Source organism: Polyodon spathula, chromosome 7 (genome assembly GCF_017654505.1).
Source record: "Polyodon spathula isolate WHYD16114869_AA chromosome 7, ASM1765450v1, whole genome shotgun sequence".
Taxonomy (NCBI): Eukaryota; Metazoa; Chordata; class Actinopteri; order Acipenseriformes; family Polyodontidae; genus Polyodon; species Polyodon spathula.
Genome location: NC_054540.1, coordinates 35,624,323 through 35,643,531, shown reverse-complemented (window position 1 = coordinate 35,643,531; position 19,209 = coordinate 35,624,323). Strand labels below are relative to the sequence as shown.

At 39.3% G+C, this 19,209-nt stretch overlaps 2 protein-coding genes across 5 annotated transcripts in view; one reads left to right on the top strand and one right to left on the bottom strand.

Annotated features, from left to right (window-relative positions):
• Positions 1 to 2,779: 2,779 nt before the first annotated feature.
• Positions 2,780 to 17,644, bottom strand: LOC121318591 (mRNA-decapping enzyme 1B-like). Of its 3 annotated transcripts, XM_041255433.1 has the most exons (10): positions 17,582 to 17,644; positions 17,224 to 17,396; positions 16,441 to 16,481; positions 14,411 to 14,538; positions 12,679 to 12,745; positions 11,701 to 11,830; positions 10,258 to 10,392; positions 6,754 to 7,494; positions 4,622 to 4,864; positions 2,780 to 3,492 (listed from the first exon to the last, which is right to left on the bottom strand). In XM_041255433.1, the coding sequence occupies exons 1-10, from the start codon at positions 17,601 to 17,603 to the stop codon at positions 3,427 to 3,429; spliced, it is 1,746 nt and encodes a 581-aa protein (XP_041111367.1). In that variant the 5' UTR covers positions 17,604 to 17,644; the 3' UTR covers positions 2,780 to 3,426. The 3 variants fall into 3 exon arrangements, with proteins under 3 accessions (XP_041111367.1, XP_041111368.1, XP_041111369.1); XM_041255434.1 differs by lacking the exon at positions 17,582 to 17,644 and having other exon boundaries at positions 17,337 to 17,396; XM_041255435.1 differs by lacking the exon at positions 17,582 to 17,644 and having other exon boundaries at positions 17,228 to 17,304.
• Positions 12,794 to 19,209, top strand: part of LOC121318589 (voltage-dependent L-type calcium channel subunit alpha-1C-like) — a 378,812-nt gene continuing 372,396 nt past the window's right edge. The window contains exon 1 of one of the 2 annotated variants that reach the window (XM_041255428.1): positions 12,794 to 13,500. In XM_041255428.1, coding sequence (XP_041111362.1) covers positions 13,371 to 13,500 — 130 coding nt within the window. In that variant the 5' untranslated portion in view covers positions 12,794 to 13,370. The remainder of the gene's footprint in view (positions 13,501 to 19,209) is intronic. The other variant, XM_041255429.1, reaches the window with a different exon arrangement.

Sequence of the window (19,209 nt, the reverse complement as noted above, 5' to 3'; positions counted from 1 at the left end):
ATCACTTCCAGGACTCCTTCTTCTTCTTTACGCTGAAGATAGTTCTTAATGACTTTCGCTGTATGTTTGGGGTCGTTGTCATGCTGCAGAATAAATTTGGGGCCAATCAGATGCCTCCCTGATGATATTGCATGATGGATAAGTATCTGCCTGTACTTCTCAGCATTGAGGAGACCATTAATTTTGACCAAATCCCCAACTCCATTTGCAGAAATGCAGACCCAAACTTGCAAGGAACCTCCACCATGCTTCACTGTTGCCTGCAGACACTCATTCGTGTACCGCTCTCCAGCCCTTCGGCGAACAAATTTTGACTCATCAGTCCAGAGCACCTGCTGCCATTTTTCTGCACCCCAGTTCCTGTGTTTTCATGCACAGTTGAGTCGCTTGGCCTTGTTTCCACGTCGGAGGTATGGCTTTTTGGCCGCAAGTCTTCCATGAAGGCCACTTCTGACCAGACTTCTCTGGACAGTAGATGGGTGTACCAGGGTCCCACTGTTTTCTGCCAATTCTGAGCTGATGTCACTGCTGGACATCTTCCGATTGCGAAGGGAAGTATGATGTGTCTTTCATCTGCTGCAGTAAGTTTCCTTGGCCGACCACTGCGTCTACGGTCCTCAACGATGCATGTTTCTTTGTGCTTCTTCAAAAGAGCTTGGACAGCACATCTGGAAACCCCTGTCTGCCTTGAAATTTCTGCCTGTGAGACCTTGCTGATGCAGTATAACTACCTTGTGTCTTGTTGCTGTGCTCAGTCTTGTCATGGTGTATGACTTTTGACAGTAAACTGTCTTCAGCAACTTCATCTTGTTAGCTGAGTTTGGCTGTTCCTCACCCAGTTTTATTCCTCCTTGTAACGAAGTGCCCGCCCCTTTGTGTATTTTCTGTTATATGTTGCGTGTGGTGCGTTAAATGTTGGTGTATAATCATTGGTACACGGGATATAAATGGGTCTGTGTAACACAAGTGTTTAAAACGTATATTTGTATTTCGGCACGAGGATTGCACAGCCCTTCACGTGCAAGTAAAATGTAATGTGTGAGCACGGGGAATTGCACTTTATTAATTCACGTGCAGTTGTACCGCGACTCCAATTGATTAGAGGTCGAGTCTCGGTACAGCTGCATAAAAGTAGCATGTTTTCACATTCTCTGGGTTGTGTGTTCGGTGAGTGGAGAACGGGTGGGGAGAGGAGAGAATTAAGAAACGAGAAAACTTAAAGTAATTTATACGACCGTTGTTTTCACTCACCTTGTTTGTCTGTTAGTCCACTGTTTGTGTAAGTGTTAGTCTGTTTATTTTGGCTTCACGTGCCATGTGATGGTTTTGTTACAACCTTTTTATTTTCTGTTGTTTATTACATGCTGAGCGAAACCATTCTTACTTTACAGCATTTTTTCACTCCTGCCTAAAACTTCTGCACAGTACTGCGCGCGCACACGCACGCACACACACACACCTTCAGACCCCTGACCAACTCTCTCATACTACTGAATTACAAATTCAGACCCCTGACCAATTCTCTCATACTATTGAATTACAAATGGTACATTGAAATTTCGTTCTGTTTGATATTATATTTTAAAACACTTAAACCCAAAATCAATTACTGTAAGGTGACATTGGTTTTATGTTGGGAAATATTTTTGTATTACTTGTATTACTTTATCTCTAACTTCTGTAGAATGCTCTTTGGTCTTCATTTTCCTTCAGATTCACAGCCTTACCAATGATCCTTCAAAAGTGGGGTTTTCATATAGAAAATGTGACAGGAACTTTCATGGTTCACAGGTGGAGGACAATAGTAAGGTAGTTTTGTCCTAATTAGGGCAATTTCTTTCATCGGTGGAAACTGGGAGCTTCCACAGCACAGGGGCTGAATACTCATGCAAGCAAGATATTTCAGTTTTTTATTTTTCTTAAAAATATTTCCCAACATAAAACCAATGTCACCTTACAATAATTGATTCAGAGTTTCAGTGTTTAAAAATATCAAACAGAATGAAATTTCAATGTATCATTTGCAATTCAGTAATATGAGAGAATTGGTCAGGGGTCTGAATACTTTTGCAAGGCACTGTGTGTGTGTGTGTGTGTGTGTGTGTGTGTGTGTGTGTGTGTGTGTGTGTGTGTGTGTGTGTGTGTGTGTGTGTGTGTGTGTGTGTGTGTGTGTGTGTGTGTGTGTGTGTGTGTGTGTGTGTGTGTGTGTGTGTGTGTGTGTGTGTGTGTGTGTGTGTGTGTATATAAAAAACAATTTTTCAATAATTATCCAAAATCTATAATTGTACTCTGCACACATACTATCAGCCTTTCATGAGTACAGCTCTCTCTCCTTTGGGATTTAATGAAAGGTTAATGGCTTATCAAACAAGCCAAACCACACCCAAATGATATGGACCACTGTTTGAGTTTAGAACAAACTCATGAATTCGTGCCTCTGTACGTGGGAGAATTTTGTAGAACACTGTGGAAGTGATGGTTAGAATACAATAAAGTACTGACTGAATGTTCCACAGATACTAGATTATTTAAGGATTTTTTTTTTTTTTTCTTCAAACAGTTAACATTTGTAGTATTGTGATGCACTGCATACCAGTAATTGAATACTTAATGTGAAAATCAATGTAAAATTTAAAACAAAAATGTAAATCCTGTATACTTTTCTATAGAGAACAATAAAAAAGTGTAGGATAGTTTAAATACAACACATTACTCAAAATGTTAAATGTTTAGATTTGCAGAGGGAAATACGTACATAAAAAAATAAATCTCACGCAACTTTGAAATGGGCCATAAAGTAATTTAATGATTTTCCTGTTAAAAGAAAGACTGGACAAAACAAGCATGATTTTAAAACCTGATAAAACTGCATTAAAATATTACTGTGACCAGTTCTTCTGCTTTAAATCATCCCGTCTTTTCTGTGATCAACACATCTTGGAAAGAGAGGCGTAAACAATGAACTCCACCACGTGGGACCATAGAAAAATATTCTTTTTAAAACAAAATATCTGAAATAAAATACTACTTCACCTGCACTGTTGTTTCATATAACAACTCTGAGAACGAGGAAGCAATCTCTATGTGCGAGGACAAGCAAAGCCAGCTGCCAGCCTGCGTTCAAACGTTTTCCAAGTATCTTACATGCCGAACACAGTCTAGACTTTACATTCTCTTTCCATGATCTACGAATACAGATTTGTATAAAACTGCATTTAAGTTATTCTTCCTTCCTTTTATTACTGGAAACTTCATTAAAAAAAAAGCTTAAAAATAAAACACGTAAAAATCGAAAAATAATAAGGTGTCTTTTGAAGAAATACTCACACATAAAGATCAGATTTTTTTCTATCAAATTTGTTCAAATCGGCAACTTTACAAAAAACGCAGCATTTACATATAAAAAAAAAAAAAAATCTTTTTCGGTCACTTGTCATTCGTCATACTGGAGAGATAAGCTTCATAGATGGTGTTTAGGAAGGAGGAATCATTCTGAAAAAGAAACCGTGCACAGAATCAGGTGTGGGTCACAGTGAGGGTTTATTGGTTCATAAGGTAATCAAACAGCTGAGTATTCTGTGTTTTGAGGTCTGTTAGCTAACAAAATAATTCCACTAAATCTGAATGAATATGTATTACCACCACTTCATAGACCTGACGTTAAAAGATGCCACTGAAAAGAGTTGACTTCTGAGAGTTCGAGTTTTTGTAAACTGAAAAACGACTTTGTTTTTTATTGTACGACTTAAAAAAAACTAACATTGAGTTTCATTTAACAAAAAATAATAAAAAGGCTTTTTGCCACCCCCACCCCCCCCCCGTGTCAATTGTTTTGCTGATTTCAGCTTGCTCAGTTTTCCACATTTTATTGAAAGCACTGTACTAGAACCATCTTTGAATGTTGCCCTTAATTGCTTAATCAACTGCTATCAACCAAGCCTGCTCAGAGTTCTAGAAGATCCAAGAAAGAGACCCTTAGCATCTATTCTGTGGGTTTAAGCATTGCTACCCCTAGCCCTTCTCCACTGTGGCTCCAACATCAATGTTTTTAAATTTTTATTGTATTTAGTCATGATAATAATGTGGTCAATAAATCAGCTAGACTGCAAGATCAACACAGGGTTAGAGGAAATCGCTTTTTTTAGATCTGACAAGATAATTAATGTGTTCAGTGGTGAAGAAAGCACAAACGCAGTGCTTATTTTGCACTGCAGATCAAATTATTGTCAATTACCACACTTGCTACTTAGAAAACACTTCTAAAAAAGTTCAGAATTCATACTTTTTAAACAAACAATACAAAACAAAAAAGGTGATTTTAACTGCGGTTATAACACATAACCAAGATTCTGCAACGTACTGTGGGTGCTTTTTTTGAGTGTCAGGTGGAAATAAATAATGATGACCACCATTACCAGTTGGTTTTCTCTATACAAGAAAATGTTTTTATAAATACAAAAACATACATTCACACAAACTAAAAACGCTTGCCAAGATAAAAAAAAGGTGCATAGTTAACCAGGAGGACGGATTCAGGTAAGAGCAATGCAATATGAACGAGACTTCTCTTTTAAATAAATTCCATGAATAAGCAAGCAGTTCTCTTCTGCACTGTCCTTACCTTGATCAGGTAGAGTAGTGTATCCTGGAGCTGGCTCTTGGTGAGAGTGCTGGGTGTCAGACTGACAGGCTCCACAGCCTGCCTGGGGGATAACAACCTGCTCAACCTCTGACAGCTCTCCGCTGGGGGCATGGCGAGCCGGCTGCTCTCTGCGGGCTTCCCTGCTTTGGACAGGGAGAACTCCATGGGAGACATGAGCAGAGTGGGGGCCACTGTAGCTGGGATTCGCTGGGGAGAGATCACCTGATGAAGACAAGAGATCTTGTCAGTTTCTAAACATGCCACATTCAGACTGCAAGCTGGGTCTAGCCAAAGACATTACTGGCAAACAATCTACTGTATCCTCCCTCCTTTTATTGCCTTGCATACATGGAGGGTGTGATGGATGAGGAGGGCAGGATGATATTAAAGAAGGACTCTATGAAAAATAACTAGGAGTTTTTGTTGACTCAGAAATGTCTTCATCTAAACAATGTGGGGAAGCTATAAAAAAGGCCAACAAGATGCTCAGATACATTGTGAAAAGTGTTGAATTTAAATCAAGGGAAGTAATGTTAAAACTATACAATACATTAGCAAGATCTCATCTTGAATATTGTGTTCAGTTCCGGTCACCTCGCTACAAAAAGTATATTGCTGCTCCAGAAAGAGTGCAAAGAAGAGCGACCAGAATTATTCCGGGTTTAAATGGCATGTCATATGCAGACAGGCTAAAAGAACTGAATCTATTCAGTCTTGAACAAAGACGACTATGCGGTGACCTAATTCAAGCATTCTAAATTCTAAAACGTATTGACAATGTCGACCCAAGGGACTTTTTCAACCTGAAAAAAGAAACAAGGACCAGGGGTCACAAATGGAGATTAGACAAAGGGGCATTCAAAACAGAAAATAGGAGGCACTTTTTTTTACACAGAAAATCGTGAGGGTCTGGAATCAACTCCCCAGTAATGTTGTTGAAGCTGACACCCTGGGATCCTTCAAGAAGCTGCTTGATGAGATTCTGGGATCAATGAGCTACTAACAACCAAACAAGCAAGATGGGCTGAATGGCCTCCTCTCGTTTCTAAACTTTCTTATGTTCTTATAAGCTGTATGTATATGTGTATTTCTCAATTGGAATAATTATTTTTCTCTTGACAATTACCTAACCACTGTATTCCAAAATAAAAAGGACAGCAACATGCACAATTATCAAATGGCACAAAAAACAACATAAGAGTCTAGATTAGTATGTTGTAATGGCTTTAGTTCCTCTACTGCTACATCTGTACAGCAGAAATTAAGACCGTCAGCTGCTGCTGCAGCACAGCACTCTCTGTTCTAGGAGGCACATATTGCTGCTGCAGCACGGCACTCTGATCTCGGGGGCACAAACTTGTCCACTGCTCCATATTTGATATGCTCATATGCTGTTTAAACTTGACTGCATTAGAGTAATCACAGAATTTCTCAAGTCTTCTAAGCATGTCTTAAAGTAATATGACCATTTAACAAGGACTTGAACAACATTTTGTGGATTTCTGTTCACCTATACCCAAGGCCCCAATTATTACTGTAAATAATAACAAAATAATAGTGCATAATGCAATGCAATGGATAAATATATTTATCCTATCATTGTAAAAAATCACAAGCTATAAACTGTAATTTAAATCAACAGTTCATAACTACGAACTGAAAGATGCAAGAATTCAGGTTTAGAGTAGCGGTACAGGGGACAGTGAAAGCATTAGCCTGCAAAGTCGACTGGAAACTGACATGAGCTGAGCACCGAGTCAGGCCGATAAAGTCTGCCCGCAGTGTTACACAAAGGTGCTGATCCAAGAAGAGTTCAAAGAGACGCCTCTCTTCTTCCCTTCAAAGCACAGTGAGATTCTCTTATTGAGGGAACGAGCCCAACGGCAGCAGATGGCATGTACAGTAAGAACTTTAAACATGTTTAATTTAACACAGAGCTTATTTTATGTCTATCTCTTCTTATAAGGCAATTACTTTTTCTGACGATCTGACCTCTACTAAAATGAACAAATTTACAATATTTTCAAAGTACGCGTGCGGTTTGTTTTTTGTTCGTTCATGAGATCGAGTCCCTCTTACCTTCAAGGCTGACCGTGCTATAAACACATTACCTGAAACAGAGGGTTTGACTTGTCCCCGGCGGGGCTCTTCTCTGCCCAGGTAACCAGGGGCCTGGCACTCTGGCTGAGGGGCTCGTGGAACCTGGCTGCAAGAGCAGGCCTGGGCAGCCCATCAGGGTTCTGCTCCTGCTGGACCAGCTGCAGTCTCTGGATAAGATCGTGGGGGTAGACCACGCCTGGAACAGGGTGCCGGGGAGAGGGAGCTACAAGCTGGGGGCCGCTGGGGCTGAAGAAGAGGGGCTGCGACTGGCGACTGCTGCTGCTGAAGCCCAGGGGCTCTGCTGGGGGGCCTGCTCCGGAGTCAGGCTTGCTCAGGTTTTCTGCTCCCTCGAGCTGGGTCTGCTGATGCGAGCAGGCGGAGGCCGGGGGATGGAACAGCCTGTGCAGAGAGTTTCGGCCGGGGCAACAAGCTGGCTGGAACCCCCCGTTCTCGCACAGCCGGTTTTCAGGAGATTCCAAGACAGGCTGTAGCTCCACACCCCCTCCTCGGAGGGTCATCAGATTCTGGAAGGCCAGACAGGGGTGGGCGATGCTGCTGTCTGCAGCTGCCTTTGAGGGTGCCTGCCCTGGTTCCTCATAAGAAAGGGATCGGAGCACTGCAGGGCGATTCTCGCATTTAGCGCCTCCCGACTGCATGCTGCTGTCCTGCTCCATCGTGGAAACTGGAACAGACTTGTCCTTGGTTCCAAAAAGGGCTGCCAAGGATAAGTGCTTGGGCTCAGACTCACCGTCCTGCAAGAGGAGAATACTTCTCAGTTAACTCAAGGAAGAGGAAGTAGCTTCAAATGTCATTAATTTAGATTTTTTACATTTCCATTGCTATATTGTGGTTCTGGGTCTCCAGTACTGGGATATTATAATTTCTCTAAATCTGTCTACATTTACATAGACAGGTGGGCACATAGTCACATTATTTTAAAAGGAAGGAGGAAGGCGTTCAGTCCCGGTGGATTGGATTCTCCTGACAAACTCAAGCCACATAAAGGCAGACTTAAAGAAAAATTTGGAACTTAATATTAGAGCAACAGAACAACTCAGAATGATTGCAATCATTAGACAATAGTAAGAGTAATGCAAGAAAAATCTATTCAGATAACAACATTTGAAGCTACTCTGAACCAACACTGAAATGTCAACTGCTACGATTTGACTATAGCAGCTACTATACTGGTCTCTGCTAAGGCATTAAGCCAAAAGGGTATTAAGCTACGCTTATTCATAAATTAAGGATACTCCATGAATGCTTTCCTGTTTTTGTTTTTACAGAATTTAATTAATCTATATATATTTCCGCTGTTGATAGTTCTATGGCATTCTAACTGGGTCCATAAAGCTCTTATGTACAACAGCCATGTTAACTGGCAAAAGGCTTAGGGCCCCTTCAAAAACGTATTATTATCAAATTTTAACAATTGTAATACTTTATCAGCTATTAAAATTGGAAGCAGAATGGTAATTTTTAAAAGAAGTCGAGTGTCTGAGTGATAATAGGGCTGACGTTTTACTGTGAATACCGCTGGACAGTCCAGACAGTGAAACATGGTGCCGTCATGACTGTGCAACTCGCATGGAAAACTTACAAGCATTATGGAAACCCTGTTGTGAATTCAAAGCATATACGTGGCTTGTTATATTTAGTGACGGAGATACTTCAGTGATGGAGACAGAGACACTTTTTACAAGTTTATCGTCAAGCACAATCTTCCCGTCTCTGTTGCCGATCACACCGGCCTGGAACAGTTCCTGCAGCTCTGTGGCATCTAAATCATACTAATCAGTACTAAGATACCTCAGTCATTCTTGATATACAGTACTACTGTATATACAAAAAAAATCAGTTTTTATTAAAGCATAATAATAATGCAAAACTGATGTTTGGAAATTGTGGAAACATCATTATTTTGTGTGATTAAGTGTGATTGTGAGTGTTCTCATGCTCGTCAGTGTTATCTTTACCCAAAGTACACGCCGAAGCATGCATGCCTTGGTCTGTCTCTGCAATGCATCGGAAGCTCAACCCCCAGTAGACTTTTAAATGAATGTGCTTGCTGTCTGGCAGAATACTAGGGCTGTCAGTTAAGCCTTCGAATAGCAATCGACTAATTGGGCACACAAAACATAACTGTTCAAATCAATATCGATGATAAAACAGAACTATTCCCTGGTTTAACAAAGAAGCGCAAACTATATGCAGTCAGTTTTCTTCAATGTCACAATGTATTTACAGGTTGTTTGCCAGGACTACAGGCCTTTTCTGGATCCAAGGCGGCATGCTTTTTATTTACATCGAATACACAGAAGGGCGTACTTACAAAGCATTTTCAAAACTGAGTCGCTGGTAGGATGGGACCAGCAAATCAGATGCTAGTTAACACGAACAAGAAAAGCATTGCACGCCCACTGCTTGTGTGGCAGAAATACTGTAAATAGCAAGGCAGGGCGTTCTGTACTTTTTCGCTGATAAACTTAAATAACATTATTAACTATGTGTGGTACAAAAATGTAATTATTTAAAATCGATTACCCTGTATTTATATTGATGTATATAATGAGGAATGGAATCAATTGAAAAATTGATTTTCGATTTAATCGTGGGAGGCCAACAGTGTATAAGCATTTTTGTAAATATTTGAAAACTTAGGTTGTACAGTGTTTTAGCAAGGTCATTTGGCTTTCCATAACTGTTTTTATAATATTGTTTTTACACTTATAAACATTTAACAGTGTTTCACTCTGTTAGCAAAGCTCAGTAATCTGCCCCATTACTTTATGTTAGTGCACACTGAATGCGTAGTTTCATGTACCATTCAAAAACACTACAGCTTTTTATAGTATACACTACATGCTACAGCAAATGAGAGAAAACTAGTATTTTCTTATATGGGATACTTCCTAAAGTATTAATATTAAAATGAAACAATAAGTCATTATGGTGGATCTTTCTTTTGATGTTGTCTTTCTCTCAAATTGTTTTAGTAGTGTCATAGGGATTTTTATGTTATTCTTGGCCAACTACAATGCATTTTAATTGAGCAGATAGGAACCTTCGTGACATTTCGTTTCCAGTTTTCCAAGCACTCGTCATTTGAACTTTAAATTAGATGAGCTCCCACTGGATTGACAACTAGTTGTTTTAAAACTAAACTGTATGATTAAGTTGTGTATAACTGTCAGCAAATTAAGTCTATCCCATCAACTGAACATACATATATATATATATATATATATATATATATATATATATATATATATATATATATATATATATATATATATATATATATATATACAGTTTAGATTATTTATATAGGGCCCTTTGTGCATCATCATGCATAAGCATCTACTGTATTTACTGTATGTTTGTATGCCAAATGCCGGAAAAGGGTCTTGTTTTAATCATTAAACAAACACGTATTTATATCTGCAACTGTTTAGAACAGCTGAATTGAGCCCCAGCGTGTCTAAGAGACCAAAGCTTCCTCCAGGCTGTGTCACCTTCCGGGGCTGCTGGTGCTGCACAGGAGCACAGTGCCTTTCTGTTGGTTTCACAGGGATGGGTTTGATCAGGTTGGGGTTGTCGAAGATCACACTGCTGACAGCGATTTCCTTCGGTTCTGAACTCTGCTTACCCTGAAGAAAGGAGAACAGGGCAGGGGAGGGAGAGTGAAAGCAGGAAAGGAATAAAAGATGTGTTACACATCTGAACCACACTTATATTGGAGGTACGTCCCAACACATTTATACAGTTAACAGGGCTTAATACAAGCTATGGTGTTTGATTTACATTATTTACAAATCCCTCTTTAAATCGGTGAACTTAATACAAACCACAAAAACAGAATACTACTTGTCAAGCTGAAGCACCAGTCCCCTTAACTCATGTCAGCAGACACCGTACGACTCTTCACTCTCAAACCACTGCTTTCCAACTTTAAGACCTATCCTATCAGAACAAAGTGGATCAGCTATAGTATTTAAGACCTATCCCATCAGAACAACATGGATCAGCTACAGTATTTAAGACCTATCCTATCAGAACAATGTGGATCGGCTATAGTGTGCTGCAATGTTTACATACAGTACAGCAATAGCAGGCTAATTTAGTCCACTGTCAGCTAGTACAATGCTAATTCACTGTGAGAATTTAAGCCCAGTGCAAGGCTGTGTGTGTGCTGCCTCTGTGGTGTCCCAAAATTAGGTTGCATTTTAAACCAAGAGGAAAAATGTTAATGGTAAAATACTGAATCACTTCTTAGCAGACTGCATCTTTCAAATCAATTAATGTTTTCTTCCTACCACAGCAGTGAAAACAAATATATCATATAATACAATATAAATTACATGAAATGCTCTGGGTAACTCATTGATAATTTAATTTAATTTTTAACCCTTTGTGCTTTATTACTTCCTGAGGCACAGCTATTTGCTTTAACCAAAAACATTCTGGGGTATATTCCAATTGATCTAAAAGAGCATGTTTGAAATACACCACTGTTCAATGATTAATGCCCCAGTAATCAAACATCCAATAGTACATTCATTAAATTTAACATGAATGGACTACACAGTGTTAAAGAAAAGGTTTTTACCAGCTTACCGTATTACTACTGCTTAATCAGAAGCCATGCTCATTTTCCTATCCACTACAGAGCAAACCTGCACATCTTCAAATATATTTTGAGTAGTTCTGGGTTCTGGCATTATTTCTCAAAATCTGCCTTGAGCTTTTGTGTCCTTAGTGCTGGGACTGAACTCTGTTTATATAAATGTAGAGTTACACTGTCACGTGATTTTAATAATATGAGGATGTCTCCAGAGCAGCTCAGTGCCAAGTAAAGGAAGTAAAGGAAACAACTCCCTCTATATGTATTATAAAGTGGCTGGGGCTTGAAGCCTTGATTTGGTGCCACCTAGAGGTGATGTTAACAATCTGCATACCTTGTTATATTCATCTCTGGCCTTTGTCAGCATCTCCAGGATGTCCACACCTCTGCTGTCCCCGGGGTGAAGTGTTCTTGGGGAGCTACCTCCACCTTGCTGGGCTTTGAGCAGCTCCTGTTGTGTTAAACTGGAGAAGGGGGAGATAGACTAGTGCAATTACACACTGCCACACACAAGCCGATTTTACAACTACTATATATTCTACAGTAATGTATTTGTTTGTACCTATGCAGTTCAGAATATATATATAACTCACTCTGTTATATTTTAGTCTTTAGTGCACTCACTTATCAGAAAGCTGACTTTGTGGATAGTCCAATTTGTTTACTTTTGCGATTTTAGCTGGGAATGTGCAATGTGTTAAACGCAGAGGATGACCGTTTGAGGTTTAACGCACGTTCGTTTTTTACTACTATTCATAATCGACGAATAACAAATAAAAAAAGAGATAAAGAAATGAGTGTGGACATCCGAAATGCTAAGTTTATTGAATAATGTGAGTTCAACGCACCTGACTTGTAGAACTTGAAGAGGTTTAAATTAAGCACAAGGGTATATGGAAATTATTTTAGCTGTTGGGAAATAAAGAATCATACAGTCTTGTATATCCTAGGTGATTTCAGCTATACAGTGAAATTAACCACACCTCTTCAACGCCTTATTTTTACATCATTAACCAGCCAGCTGCTTCCCTTGATGATCAACATGCTTTGACCCCAAAGGCCGGGTTTCAAATCTGCACATATGAGATGTATATTAGTGAATGAACGTGCAGGACAGGTAAGACATTGCAGTAGCGTGAAGTCCTTTATGATGTTAGTTTTTTAGTATGATACAAGAATTTTTAGTAAAAACAAGAAAAAAGCAGCCAAATAGTAAGGGACTTGTTACAATTATCTTCTGCTAGTGAGAGAAAATTACAGTATTGCTTGTTTTCTGCATAAGAAAACATTAACTTTTATTAAAGTTACCTACTTTTTCATGAGTCCTGCGATTCTCCGGCAATCCTCGTGGTCATAAAACCAGATCCCATATATGGACACTGAAAACAAAAACACAACCAGAGCACATCAATACACCATTGTGCACTTCAAGGTTCTGGCACAGAAACAAGCACGGAGCATTTTTACACAATATGAAGGCAGCATGGTAAATAGGTCTGTCCTCACAAGTAAACAGTCGAGTACAGTAATGTCTACAGCCATCTACATTGTGGTTCCAAACCTATTTTCAAGATAGTTTTTAATGTCCGCACTTATGTCACAAATATTTGAACACTCTTATCTGCAGACTGTTTTCAGTACGGGGAGGAGAATGGAGCCAGTGCTGGAAAGCAATGGCAGAGCCCATCGTGGTGAAGTGTAGTGGAGACAGGCAGACAGTGAACGTTTCCCCACACCTCTCGAGATTAGTTTAAAGAAAGAAGACCAGGGGGAGGGGGCATGCAAGATAAAAAAAAAAAAAAAAAAAAAGTGAAGAAATAATTAGGGGAGAGAGAGAGAGAGATGACAAACTAATGCCCATTGACATATTAGGCTGCCTGCTAAGCAAGTGGATCTACATGCCACTTGCGCTGCTGTGGTGTACCCGGACTGCTTTAAAACCACACCAGTATTTTCTAAAACCAAGAAACAAGCGACCGGTCTCAGGAATACACCACCCGGAGAATGATCCGAAATCTGCTCTCCCGGTCACACAAGCCCAAGCACCAGCGCTTGTCAGATGAGCTGCAGGTGAAGTACAAAGGGAACGTGGTTTCGGAGACGCAGCTTGACCATGTCTACATTCGTCCTGGAGGTGAGAGGCTCGTTTTTTAATCAGCCATATCAACGTACTCTATAGGAAACCGGGTCAGTTTAATGTTTTGGTGTTTTATCATTTTTATTGAACTGCTGCCTTTCTGATAAGCATAACCTATTGTTTGGCTATGTGGCTATAGTTTCAATAAACTTGAAAATAAAAGGCCTATTTTATTGCAAAGCGACAAACCAAAACAAAGTGAGGCCTGCTAGTCTCTGTCTGTCAATGAAGTGGAAGAACACTGTATTTTGGTTTCACTTTCAAGAAGTAAATGTTTTTTGAGACATTGGGAATGGTTTGGGAACCAGTGTGCAAAGATGTTTAGCACTTTCTTTTATCTTATCTGGGGTGGCTGGCCTGGATCCCCAGAAATTGGCAGGACACTCACTGGCACACAAGCATGCTCCTGACTATATATGGTAAAGGGGCTCTGTTGTCAAGACACATTATCTAGCTGCACTATTCATTGCCTATTTATAACTTGTCATCAACTGAGAAACTCCTAAATAGCAATAGAAACTGTATGTTGCAGGAGCTACTATGATTTAGAGATACCAAGCAGTAGTACTGATAGCACTATGAAGATCTGCAAAGATTAGCTCATACAGCATTCATTTATATATTCTTAACTATATCAAATTAAAGTTGTATTTTTGCCAGCAACTTTGTGACATTTTATTCTTTCACAAAAGCCTGATTATAATTATGTGCATGGGCATGATACAATTACTGTTTTTACACATTTTCTTGGATAGATTTTGGTTCCATTAAAAAACATGTGATTCTCAGAACTTGTGAACGACTTGCAGATCATAAATGTATATACACCTTCATAGCACTGGTGGGTGTAAGAATCTCATACAACTTCCCCAAAGTGAGGTGAGGGAGAGAGGCAAGTGGTGCTTACAGCGTGCGTTCCGGTAGAGAAGGAAGGGGTCCTGGAGCTGGAGGTCCAGGTCTTTGGTGATGGGCTCAGTCCGGTTGTCCATACTCAGCCGATTCATGATGGTGAAGCCGTGCCTGGGGGAGGCAGATCTACAGAACCAAGAAAAAACAGAGCCGGGTTCCACTAGACTCGACTGGACCAAGTGGGTATTCAGTGGTGGCTATAGCAACCACATTAAGGGGGTTAATAGTTTAGAATTATTCCTAAACGTTTAAAAAAAAAGACATGCAGACCAAATATAGGTGTTTGCCTTTGTGATTATATAGTACTGTAGTTAGTCTACAGTGTAAGCCAATTGAATTAATATTTAGTATTTCTTCATAGTATTTTCCACAAACAGTTAAATGTTGTACACATACTGTCTGATACACAAATGCATGTTGCAGTGCAGTAGTGTACGTGTATAGGAACATCTCCTAAGAGAACACTTTGTCTAAGAGAACACCCTTGTGGTGAAACAGACTTTCCCATTGTAAATGCTCTGGCTAAAGGAACAGGAACTTTGTTTAAAAGAACACCTTTTTGGCACAGACAGCGATTCATTCACAACTGACACAGTACTGTTTTGTAACCTGATAACTCATCATCATCATCAAACTTAAATTAAAATGGTTTATTCAGTCTTTTCAAAAAAGCGACTTGTCATCACTAGAGTGTCTTGAGGCACACTGATTGGTTTATTAAATCTTTCAAAAATCGCCATCATATCATTGACTCGTTTTGCATTCTGATTTCCACAAGTGCACCTCATCGCTACAAAATGGCAAGTAAACAAACAGTGAAATTCGCCCCCGTTTCCCTTGCTACAAAAAAGTTGGAAAATGTTCGAGCTCTTGAAAAAAAAAAAAAAAAAAAAGAATCAGACACAAGTCGCCAAACAATTTGGTGTTTCCCATTCTGGTGAGCTGCTTCACCATTCTGTTAAATAATGTGTATGTCCTGTATAACACTGCTGCATTTTTTATTAAGCGTGTAGGGGTGCTGTGTTAATTTAGTTTGACAGTTTATCAATGTTAGTTAGCTTTTTGCTATATTATTATAGTTTATTAACATACACTTGCCTATTGTTTTTATTTAACTTATTCAATTAATTTTATATGTTGATGCACATGCATCATGACAAGTGATACATTTTTATTTATTTATGTGTTCTCCTAGCCTGTGACTACTGTAATTTACTATATAGTGATGGAAATTTTATGAAAATTTCCCAAATTTAGTTTAAAATGTTTAAAAATTAAACAGAAATTAACAACCCTAATCTGTACCTATTACAGATTACAAAATGTATTACCTGGAAGAAACCCAAGCTTGAACCATTTTATTGCAACTGATTAAGAACAGTGTTCCCGATACTATGAATACCAGTCCCAATATGATACCATAGCATAATATAAGAGGATATAATATTTATGGTGATCATGTAGTTTTCAGAATAGACGATTGTACCACACATTGTGAAACTTCCGAGACAGCAAACGACAGCACCTTTAAGCATTCCAGAAATCCTTTCATTGGCTCATATTTAAAGCTCATAAAAAGCAGTGCATCAGTTACCGATGAAAATAGTTTTACTCAGTGACCTTTTGTCTATTTTGTACCTGTGCTGTTTGTCCACATTGTTTCCTGCAAGTAGAAAATGTTTTGCTTGTTAACAATTTCTACTGGCCGAAAAAAAGGGTATAAACTTTGTAGCAGTGAACAGATATTTGGGGGTTTACTGAATTGTTCATATAAATATATAAAGTATTTTAAAAAAAAGACAAAGACCCTTCCTTTGCAAATGACATATTTGTACAGATAGAAATACCCTTAATAGAGACTTCCAGGCACTGCTACAGGTCTGCACAACCGCTGTGCCAAAAGGATCCCATTGCAATTATTAACAGTACAGGTTTAGCACTGAATGCCTATTTGCCCAAGCCTAAGCTTTTTGCCAGGTGGAAAAACCTCACTGCAAGTTTCATTATGGAGGGTGTTCAATCCATTACCTTGTATATACAAACAGGCTCCCTTCGACATCTGTCTTCTCCTGCAAGTCAGAAAGTTGACAACGTGTTAAACTGCAGGAAAAAAACGTTACGTTATAAATATTAAACTGGTGATTTTAAAAAAAGTGATGATGCAGTTAGATCACTACATACACAACAGTAATGAATAGACAGCTTGTAGGATGATGCACAGGCTACAGGTGATGTGAGGAAGTATTTGGTGCTGTAAATACAACAACACAGCTGATTGCACCCAACTTTTACAATAACTTCAGTATTCCACACAGTATTTAGGTTTATTGAACACTACTATCAACACCAGGGCCTGCAGTGGCACCTTACAAAGCAGGAAGGATAGACTCGCGTTTTACCAATTGCGATCTAAATACTCCTTTATTAAATCTGACCATGGCATATGGGCAAGTGAACTACGCTGTATCTATTTACACCATTATACTGTGTGTAATTACTGAGGGCATGCGTGTTGAGAAAACACAGTGCACAACGGCTGCATAAATAGTTACAATTCGCTTTAATTATACACACACACGTACGTTAATCTTTTGGATGGGCGATACAAAATACAATTCCTTTTTTTTCACAGCACTTCCTATTAACTTTTTGATAAAAGTGTTAAAAAGTCCGTTTGCGTTCCCACGTCTACAAAGTGGAAACGGTTTTAAAAACCCAAAGGTTTTTTTTTTTTCTTTTTATTCGGGTAGACTGAGACCTTTGTGGCCCGCCGTAAAAACAACCACGTATCGTTAAAATGCGTAGTCTTACCCACTCATTAGATTTGTGACTGAATGTGTACAGCGCAACTTGGCTAGCCAAATCGATTATGTTGTTTATGTAGGGATCGTGTCGCTGTAAGGCTGCCAGGCTGATATCTAAACCTTTAGCCACAAAACAGGTGCCTGTCCCGGGTACAGAAGAAGTCATTGTCCCTTGTCCAACTGCGAAAGAGAGGAACAAAAAAACAAACAAACAAAAAAAAAACTTAGAGTATAACAAACAAACACAAATCATAAAAACAACATGTTCTTCGCCAACCCTACAATATATATGATAATAAGCCAGACATTTTAATATATAGGTGGAAAAACAAACTGTTTTAGGCACTGCTTAATATCCAGTTTACCTATTCCTCCCTCAGTGTCCATGTTCCGCTCTCAGACTGTAAACACACAGGCTCAGTAATCGCTTGCTGTTTCTCAGAGCAGCTCTTTTAGTCAACCCCAGAGCCCGTCGATTGTGTGGACACACGGTATTGAGACAGTAATCCTTGTACTTAGTGAATTCAGAATGGAATGAAATTTCCTCTTTTTTGCATATTGCATTTAAATTACTTTTAACTATATTGTTCTTAACATGTTCATATTGGTTTGGGTAGACTACAGTAAATACCTAGTACCGGTATCATTATAGTATTGAACAGATTCCTAACCATTTGATTAGCATGAATTAAAGAACAAACCAATGACATTGCCCACATACCCATAACCGCAAAACAACACACTAATCAATGCACGTGATAAAGTAGTTTACATTTATTGTGTTGTCATATTTATAAAAGCTGCCATTTGTTTTAACGATGAGTTTACATTATTAGCAAGTTGATCTTTTTTTTAGAAAATGATAAAAATGATTTTTAAAAAAATAACATTTTAAATTGTGAAAAAATGCATTGTAGAGCTCTGTACTGTGTCATGTGTTGTATCATTTTGTGTCACTGTTCGGTGTTTTGCAGAGTGTCTGTGAAAAAGCGCACCTATGGGGGGGGGGGGGCCTGACCCCGGATCGTGTTGTGTGGCGTTTGTCCCTCGTTCGATTTGTGGGGTCCAAAATGTGTCTTGTTATGTCTGCTTTGTATATCTGGTTGTGTTTTCATGTTTTCGCTGGGTTTTATTGTATAAAGGGGCAGCTTGTACGCTGCTATTGGCTGTGTTGTTGTGCTACCCTTGCTAAATCAAGCCTGTTGTTTAGCGAACAATATGTTGTTAGGGTCGTCTGGCTTCTTATTTTCACTCAACCTCACATTGAGTATATATTCTCAATCGATATAACTAAAGCGTTGAGTAGGAAAAGAGGGAAACTGGGGGAGCCTAACCAGTTACTGCCGGTACTGTTCGAGTGGATGCTGGCAAAGGAACGGCGCGTCTCCAGAGTTGTAGCTGCAACGGGTCACCTCGCTAGATGGACAAGAGGAGTGAAGCCGGGGGGAGAGTGGCGCCCTGAAGCAGAACAGCAGAGCTCGTCCAGGCAGGGTAGCGGACGGGAACATGACATGCCAACGTAGAACGGCAGGGCTTGTCCAGGGAAGGTAGCAGAGCCGGAGGGTGTGTGGCACTCCGAGGCAGAACGGCAGGGCTAAGCCTTCATGTTCTGTCCATTTTTTGATAAATATGCTGGTCCAATTGTAATAATAGTAATCTCACGGTAATAGATCTGTCTTCGAGTCGACTGCCTTTCTGTATGAGTTTTGCGAAAAGCTAGAGAACCACTTGTCCGATTGTGATGCAACATGCTGAGAAACTTCCTTAGCTTAGTTTGCCTGCATGTCACACATTTGTTTCATTCATCTAGAGAAGCACTTTTTAAATGCTGATTAAACTTGCTAAAGACTTTTTTTTTAGCACAAGTTATGTGGAATCCATCAGTTTGTATGTCAAACCTACAAACTCAGGTGAAGCTTATTAATGCTGTGATAAGTGTGATCAATTGAGAACAGATTTTGCAGGATTGCTTAAAATCTTGGAACTTTGTCAT

Excerpts from the sequence above, each read along its gene's own strand:
- LOC121318591 (XM_041255433.1), bottom strand. The coding sequence starts at position 17,603 with ATGGACACTGAGGGAGGAATAG. Across the intron at positions 17,397-17,581 it reads GGACACTGAGGGAGGAATAG|TTGGACAAGGGACAATGACT; the intron begins GTAAACTGGATA and ends TCTCTTTCGCAG. Across the intron at positions 14,539-16,440 it reads AGCCTGTTTGTATATACAAG|ATCTGCCTCCCCCAGGCACG; the intron begins GTAATGGATTGA and ends TTGGTTCTGTAG.